This window comes from Haliotis asinina, chromosome 6 (genome assembly GCF_037392515.1).
Source record: "Haliotis asinina isolate JCU_RB_2024 chromosome 6, JCU_Hal_asi_v2, whole genome shotgun sequence".
In the NCBI taxonomy this organism is placed as follows: domain Eukaryota; kingdom Metazoa; phylum Mollusca; class Gastropoda; order Lepetellida; family Haliotidae; genus Haliotis; species Haliotis asinina.
The window spans coordinates 52,556,887-52,566,312 of NC_090285.1; the positions used below are offsets into that span (position 1 = coordinate 52,556,887).

At 40.4% G+C, this 9,426-nt stretch overlaps 1 protein-coding gene across 2 annotated transcripts in view; it reads right to left on the reverse strand.

The window, feature by feature from the left end:
• LOC137286768 (small ribosomal subunit protein uS9m-like) overlaps positions 1 to 950 on the reverse strand; it is an 80,537-nt gene extending 79,587 nt beyond the window's left edge. The window contains exon 1 of one of the 2 annotated variants that reach the window (XM_067818760.1): positions 836 to 935. In XM_067818760.1, coding sequence (XP_067674861.1) covers positions 836 to 928 — 93 coding nt within the window. In that variant the 5' untranslated portion in view covers positions 929 to 935. Of the gene's footprint in view, positions 1 to 835 lie in introns of both variants that reach the window. The other variant, XM_067818759.1, reaches the window with a different exon arrangement.
• Positions 951 to 9,426: the final 8,476 nt, after the last annotated feature.

The window sequence follows — 9,426 nt, forward strand, 5'->3', positions numbered from 1 at the left end:
ACTCAGCAATTAGCAGTGACCTTGGCAACAATTCATTTTACCTGGGGATTCCAGAGTCTGCAACAATTTAGTTATATCATATGAACTCTTAACGCCAAATAAACTCTGCAGATTGGTTGGACAAACCATACTTTATCAATGGTTGACATTGGTTTAACCTGGCACACTGATGCTCAAATGTCTATCGGCCTCATTGGGGCCCGACTGATATACGTATAAACATAACCTATATACATGTATGCAAGATCTTAGTATAGCTCATACTTATAAATATATCTGTCTTTTCAATTTATGTTTTCATTGTAAAACAGCACTCTACATATCGTGTCTATGTCCTGCACGAATATCAGTTAAGTTGTTGGTCGACATAACCACTTTACATGGATCCATATATCTTTACAATAAATCTATAGACCGACGTTCTTGGTAGGAACACGACGTTCAGCTCTCTGAACTAAGGTAATCGTACAAGGGTTTGTTTTCCGCAGTCCACACTGCACCACATATAGTTCATATGAATACACTCGTATTGCAGCCAAGGCCTATATCACCTTGGTATAGTGCGAAGTCGTCTAGTTATATGCTGGACTACACCACATAGTATGTCAACTGTTGTAGCCAAATCTCTAAAGGTGCAAACAGGAATATCAGCAGATGGTGACAACAATAATGAGCTCACTTTTCGCCAAACAAGAAAAAGGGCACTTGATGACATGCCCTCACGAAATCTAAATCACTGTGTATGTTTATAGGTCAACATCCTGTGAAACGCGTTGAGAAGTTAAAACGCATATTGGTCTAAAACAATACAAGAAATAACTAGTTCCAAACTTACTGGTAGTACATCAGACACGATGACTCTCCAGTTACTCAATAAAGTCTGATTTGTCAAAACAACATGCCGAATTCGGCCCATGTGGCCGGCCATTTTGAACGGGAGCGCTTATTGTAGGAAGGGAGCATATATTGTTGCTGAATTGTACTGTCGACGATGAGATGAGTGGCGAACAAACACTTGAACAAACACGTTATTCCAGATGGTCCATATGCAGATTAACGATACCGATATGGAATACAGATTGCAAATGAAGTACAATGCACTCAGTGTAATGTATTATTGTTAATTTTATTATTTGTTTATATTTTATAACATTTACAAACCGCGTGCCAATGCAGTTTGGGTATTTCAAGTTCCACTGTACATTGCCGATTAGTTTTTGTATTGTATTATTGGAGACTTTATTAGCATTTACTACATAGCGTGTTCAAGCCATATTTTGCTGCAATATTATCGATGAAATGTCAACATATTCAGATACACAATTGAGCAATATGGTTTGTTACTGAGGCAACCAAAGTCACAATCCACACAAGCAGACCATATGCTTAACTGCCACCAGTGAAGATCCGGGTTAGAACTCACGAACTGGGTTTCACTAGCCCATGCCTGTCGTAAGATGCAGCTAGGCGACTAAGCGCGGTCGGTTGGTCAGACCGACTGGCGAATAAGTATGTTTCTCTCTTTTTGTCCGGACAATTCCCATGCTATCGGTAAGAGTGAGTCAAAACGTAACATTGCATCTACATTATTTTCCGTCATATTGCGACTGTGGAGGTGACTATAGTCACGATGATAGATGTGTTTATCAAGTTTAGTTTTTGTTTAACCAGAAGACCAATTCTAATCCGGGTATTGGGTTGATTTACAAATAATCCATAACGAAATGTAAAGGTGTCTGCACTGATCGTTAAACGCGTACACATATCACGGCGTCGACGGGTCTTTGAAATGAAACAACGTTGAAAATAGGTACTCCTTATACTGATGATGCAATCTACAGATTTTAATTTTGATCGAGAACTGTCTACCCTGTGTACGAAATTGAGATGAATATTAAAAATGCCAAACGTATACTAAAATTGCTACGTGCTTTTCTTCGACAGGGATCGGTGTAATAGTCGCTCGTACGCTGAAGACTCGGGGTACAATCTGTAAGGCACTTTTCTGGTGTTATCTACCGTTATATTGCTAGAATATGGCTAAAAGCGACGTAAACCTAAGCTCACTTATAATTACTCGATCTTACTTGAGAGAAACTGGTGACCTTCTGAGGTTCTTGAGAGGCATTTAGAAGTCGGTATTCTAATACACGACAAAATGTTATGGATGTCAACTTCTTCTTTATTGTTTTCACGTTTCTGGGCTATTCCTTGCCCCTTCGTCAGGTGGATGCTAACTAACGGTTAAACAGGATATATATACTAGTAATGTACATGAAACCAGAGTGGTGATTTAAGCATGTATATACAACTGAAACATAGCAGATGAAAAAGGGGATTAAAATATACAAAAGCTGGTATGGTGTTGTTACAATGGATTAATCAGGAGAAGCCAATGTATTGATAGGTGTACAATGGTGGGGGATGATAGACTAACAATTTACAAAAGCTAAGATACTAAGGGGGGGATTATGCTGTAACGGTGGATAGCAGATAATTGGTGAAGCCTCGTGTCTAATTGATTTCCCAGGCATTGGGTAGGTAAACCCCTTGGTCTCTGTTCATCTGTGGGGCTAATCTCTTGATGTTGCTGGCTTCTGAGAGCTTGCGTCGTCGCCAATCATGGACGTTCGTCGCTATGATTGTAGTTGCTTGCCAGTCAATGGAGTGTGACGGATTGTTGACAACATGTTCAGAAAGGGTTGGTTTAGATCTGATTTTTCTGCTGAGGTTCTGTGCTCTTTCAGCCTGATGTCTATGGGGAGAGATGTCTCTCCTACATAGCTACTGCCACAGTCACGCATAAGCTTGTAGATGTAGCCCCTGGGCTTGTGAGTGGTCTTGGTTGGTGTACATCTGTACATCTGTCATTGGCCTTCAGAATGGTCTTGAGTTTTTTGTCAGACTTGAAGGTCACATCTTCAAAGAGAATGGAAGCTGTAAGGGATTTTACGTGCGCTTCCAATTCCTGATCATGAGATTTCAGCATTAAATGGATTGTATTTTCGAGGCAATAAATCAGCCCATTACTTATATTATCACAGTCCGATGAAACCAGGGGAGAGACATACAAAATGATCCCCTTTCAGCAGACCAGATAGATCGATTCAACGCGTCTACACTGAAGAGCGTTTGTAAACCATTCAAATAACATAAAGAGGGATCGTAACCGATGAGTACCCAGGCTAACAATCATTGCTGCAAATCATTTGCCAAATACGATGTATGAAGCACAGCTATTGTAATCCTACAAGGTTTCTTAATGACAAGGCTCGATTAGTGCAATGTTTATACCATATATGATTTGATTATGATAACAAAATACGCTTGAATTATAATCTCTTTGTCAGGACAGCGTGTAGTTGGCACTTTACGCACTTTGGACGTGTACAGCGAGTTCAACGTTATCCAAGTGGCCTTAAGAAACTGGTATGATGAAAATGAGCAGATTTCATCGATTGACAACTTATTCTCACTGTAATAGATGCGACATTTCGGGGTAGATGTTAACACCGTTATGAAAAAGGTGATATAGAACATTTTGGACAGGGAGAATGTCCACACGACGTGAGATTGTGCGCTGCTTATAGCAATATTCCAGCAACACCAGAAATGCGCCTTACATATTGTACCCGTGCGGGGAATCGAACCCGGGTCTTCTGTACGACGAGCATTCGCTTCAACCACTGGGCTACCCCACCGCTCCTAAAGGATATTAGGGTTTATTCAGTTGAAGAGCTTGATATAAAATGTGATGGCATTAATGATACCTATGATCATAGTGTTCAACTTCAACGTTCCACCGGCGCTCATTTAGCCACATGGTGACAGGTTATATAGGGGCACCACCCCATTACAATGCATTAGAGACTTGTAGATCATATCAGGGAGACTACATAAGCTTGTTGTAGATCATCCCTGATCATATGTATGTTCATTTCAGAAACAGCCAATCATCATGATAGAGTGAATTTGATTTTACGTCGCTTTTAAAAAATATTCCAGCTATATCACGGCGTGGGACACCCGAGTTGAACATCACTCTCTGAAATCGTGACATCAGCGTGACGATCGAACGCTTTAACCACGCTACCCACTTCCTCTCGCTTAAAAAGATCTCATGTCTTGTACGTAGCAGTCTGGCTGAAGTTTCCAAGCTTCTGTTTAACTTCAAACCAATCTGTATATTTCATGCGCTGGTGGGATTTTCTTTTTGCTGCCAGACGAGAAGAATCAGACATCTGAAGTTCGCTAGTTTCTTAAAATTTTCAAAGTCGATGGATGTCTGATCCAGTAGAAACAAAAGTTCTCCAGGAACGAGGTTGTCTGACAGATCCGCGGGTAGGCCACGTGTCGTGAAACGAAGTAAGGTACATGTACTTTGACGAGGAGACTTTTGTTTGAAAATGTGCAATTACGCACTGTATGGCTTATATAATGGACGCTTGTTTGTGAAAAAAAGAAAACACAACGCAGCATCACATTCAAACCTCAAAACATGCTATAACAGACCAGAAGCAATTCTTCAACAGTTGCAGGATTTCTTATATGTAATCACCTAGGGCAATATTAAGTCATTATCCTCTGTTTGTACGATGGAAGAAAGTCGGACTTCGGCGGTTATACTTACGTAGGAACGCAGGTTTTCACTTCCTCTGATAGTATTACATCCAAGATGATGCTCACGATGAATGATTCTGGGCCTAGATTTTCGAAGCTCTCTTAGCGCTGAGATAGTCGTAAGTTAATGTTAACGTATGGCACTTACGACTATTTTAGCGCTAAAAGAGCTTCGAATTGGATATTCGAACCAATGCCCTTTACGTTCTTCCTACGAGGACAGGGGCAAATATTACACTTTTGCACTTCAGTGAAAGGTCCTCAAAAGAAGTTAACAAGTCGAGTGGCAATGGTGTTTACAGCAATAGCTCATTTTCACAGAAACTAGGGGAATCGAAGACCAAGTTTTCTTCAGACGAGTCCAGCATCCATCTGGATGGAGGTGAACGTGTCTGGAGAAGTCCTAAGGTACGTTATGCGAACCATAATGTATGGCGTGGTATCACGACAAAGTGGATGAAGTTTTTTTATGATATTCTGAAGGATCACGGTGGCTTCTTAACGAACAGCATAGTAAACGTCATTGTATGGTGCCATGGCAAAGTTGGATATGGATCTGTGATGATATGGGAAGGATCAATGTGTCTTCCTAGCGTACGTCATGTAAGCTTCATCGTATGGTGCCATGGCAAAGTTGGATATGGATCTGTGATGATATGGGAAGGATCAATGTGTCTTCCAAGCGTACGTCATGTAAGCGTCATCGTATGGTGCCATGGCAAAGTTGGATATGGATCTGTGATGATATGGGAAGGATCAATGTGTCTTCCTAGCGTATACGTCATGTAAGCGTCATCGTATGGTGCCATGACAAAGTTGGATATGGATCTGTGATGATATGGGAAGGATCAATGTGTCTTCCTAGCGTATACGTCATGTAAGCGTCATCGTATGGTGCCATGACAAAGTTGGATATGGATCTGTGATGATATGGGAAGGATCAATGTGTCTTCCTAGCGTATACGTCATGTAAGCGTCATCGTATGGTGCCATGACAAAGTTGGATATGGATCTGTGATGATATGGGAAGGATCAATGTGTCTTCCTAGCGTACGTCATGTAAGCGTCATCGTATGGTGCCATGACAAAGTTAGAATGTGTCTTCCTAGCGTACGTCATGTAGGCGTCATCGTATGGTGCCATGACAAAGTTGGATATGGATCTGTGATGATATGGGAAGGATCAATGTGTCTTCCAAGCGTACGTCATGTAAGCGTCAACGTATGGAGCTTTGACGTTTGACGTGGGTCTGTGAAGATACGGGGAGGAATCACTGCGGCGTCCTGACTTACTTCATGCGAACGTCATGATGAACGTTTGGTACCATGAAGTCTGACCTGGGTCTGTGACATTTGCAGGATTCTAACGTACGTATAGACGTGTGTGAAACTATAGGGATGAACAACCGAGGCTTCCTAGCGTACGTCATGCAAACGTCAGTTTCCACAGACTCTCTCATTTTTAAAAGACCTTTACACGGTATACGAATGAATGTTTGAACCTATAACTGTTGTAGTTACCCCAAAGCGTTCATGGCTTGATGACACATCCTTGTCGACTTTCCCGTTTGTTCGACCTCGTGATGAGTTTCCATAAACCACCATCACACTAATGCAATATTTTTAATCATGTGATATTTTCAGATATCTCCCCGTGGAGAGTACAGATAGTATTACATATCAGCATGCGCTACCCACATCGATGACATGGCTAAGAAGGTCGATAAAGTTAGGTATTTAAAACCGAAAGGAAAGCTTTTAATTTAGTTCAAAATTAAAGGGACAGAGTCTTGTTCCCACATGGTGAAAAATAATGAGAAAATCTCGTTTCCGTGTGCAGTGGTGGTGAAATATGGTTCACCGTTGTGCTATTCAGCGTCCCAATAAAACTAGCAGTAAGAACGAAGGTAGTCACGACCTGTAACAAGGGCAGCTTTAGATTCAGAATCAAGAATACTGGCTCTTGGGAATCTGAAGGGAACACATTCAAGATCGGTTTCTCAAATGACAATTCAAGCAAACACTGATGGAAACAGTGACGTGTGCATGAAAGGGTAGATATGAAATAAAACATGCTATATTTGTGATTACACTTTTTGAGTACAAAGCACAGAACATCGGACATTTGAGCATACCCGTCGTTACTTATCAAAGGTTCATTTTGAGGACATGGCAGTGTCAGTTCTAATCAAACAAGGGACGCAACGATACTAAGAAATAGAATACGGTCTAGAGTTTCGCAGTTCTCTTAGCGCTAAGTCGCAAGTTAATGTTAAAGTGTATCAATTACGACTACCTTAGTGCTAAGAGAGCTTCGAAAATCTAGGCCCTGTTTTTTTAGTGAATGCGCCAACTAGCTGTAAAATAGACGAAACAAAACTGTGCAACCGACAGAAAGAAACACAACAACGTAAAATGAAAGTATAATAAATGAAGATAACTAGTCTTTGAAACTCACTGTTGAACAGCGGAGTATGGTTATTTCCTCTGATCTTTGAGGCAGTTGCCTTTTCTGGACATCAGTGCATAAACTGTAAACAAGAACAATTTCTGAAAGGACTTGTCGTTAAAACCAACGGAATTGTCTTTAACTGAAAGAATGCAACGCCTGCAATTGTTTTTAAGAATCATGGTACGTTGAGTAATAAAGGTACAGTAACAACGATTCGACCAGCAATGCACACACTTCACCTGGAGCGTTGTTAGAACGACAGTAAACTGCCATCCTACAGTAGATATAGGAAGTCCGACGACATTTGCCGTAAAAACGTTGATTGTGTCTGAAATTGTTTAGCCTCAAGTACTTATCAAAGGTTGTTTCGGAAATAAGGGTTTTGAAAAAGGAAAAGAAAAAATATAAACTGAAAGAATGCAATACCCATAAATGTCTGCTGGGGATAAGAATGTCTACACAAAGTTTATAGACGAAGGGTACAAGTATCCAGTCTACAAAATGTATACTGGACAGCAAAGGAAACGCAAGTGTCGAAAAAATAAAATCTCACGAAAGTAAGCCTTCATGTTTATGTTCATATTCAAAAAGTTGACAAAAAGTCAGAGTTGCATTTCTTTTGCTGTCCAGTATATATACGTTTTCACGAAGATGTCCTTCGTCCTGGTTTGTGCCCGAGTCACAGAAAGACGTTCTTTATTGAAACAGTAGGCAAGTAAAACACCTAACATAAGTAGCCATGTAACCATGTAAATTACTTAAAAATAATAAACATACATTTAGGAATTATATATCCCTGTGGATGTAACAAGCTTTAACGCAGTGCAGGGCATTGTTTAAGAGAAGAGTGATGGACTGTTTATTTTTAAAAAAATATACAACATGAAATCAACAACAAACCAACGGCTTAACAAGAATTACTGGAATTAAGTATGCTATTGAAAGAACAGGACAGTTTTTAAGCTCAGTATCACCAGCTTAACGTCCATGTGGGCTGTATAATTTCAGTGTTATAAAGGACTTTTTTATATGAAGACTTTCAAAGTATATGTAAGTTGTCGACAACGTAATTATCAAAGTGGTATGATTGTATTTGGTTCTGTCTGTTGGTTGGTTGGCTTGTTGTTTAATGCCGCACTCAATATTCTAGGATTATGGCGGAGGTCTGCATGTAATCGAGTCTGGATCAGACAATCCAGTGATCAATATCATGAGTATCGTACTACGCCACTGAGATACGATGACATGTGTCACGCAAGCCTGCCCATCCGATCCCGATCGTCGCATTTTCTGATAAGCATGCGTACCTGACGACAAATTCTAACCCTAATCCTCACGAGTTAGGATCTGACTGTGTTTGAGAAATACACAGTTTCACCCAATCATTAAGTAAGTTTCGTGCGTCCCCGTCGATGACTAAATTCCTGAAATATCCCTTAAATATTTAATTTTCTTTGCAACTATTGGGACTATGTTAAAACGATACATATACGATTCGCTTGATGAAGGTCTCAATGGGGCCTGTGATTTACTAGTTCAAGAAACAAATATCTATCTTGTATGTGAAGTCTCATTAAAAGTTTTCCAATGCGTCATCGTGTGTCTTTTAGACAGAAATGGAAATGAGACTGAATCGATGAGTAACGTGATGTTGAAAAACGTCTCGGAATAGTCTATCCTTTTATCTAAAGGACCTTTTTCTGCAGGTAATTTAATCCGTTTTTTGCGTGTACTCCCTTAGTTTAAAAGCTTATACGAGGAGGGCAGTCCATATCTTACATACCCGTTGATGGTGACTTAAAATACGATTAACATACATGCCTTAGTTGAGCTTGTTAATTCCAGGTCAGTGGTTGTTTTTTGTTTCAGTGGGCCTCCAGGAAGAGACGAACAGCGAGGTAACGTGTGATTCCCTGTTTCCCTTGACACATCAAACACGATACCTTTGTTTGTCACTGATGCCTCATATAGTCAAAGTGCACTAAGTCACAACCAGGGTTTGATGTTGTTCTAAAGACTTTATAATGGAAAGGTATTACATACGTTACAGTCATTTCGTGAAATGACTAAGAGGGTCACAAACGTGAACAGGCTTGCCTAGAGATGCGCTTTTCCCAACACATCAGCGACAACCAAGTCTTGCCCACTATCCATATCTGGCATCAAAAGAAACTACCAGAGATCCATAGATTTCACCCACGAGCAGAGAACGTCACCGTCCAGCTCGTGGGATTCATCGGTTTAATTACATGGATGTCTCCATCCATCGAGATTATTTTGTCAGTCTCTATCACCAATCAGAACTAATGTTCTCCTTGTCTTTATTTCCGAGTCGTGCTGTTACCGATGTTGCCT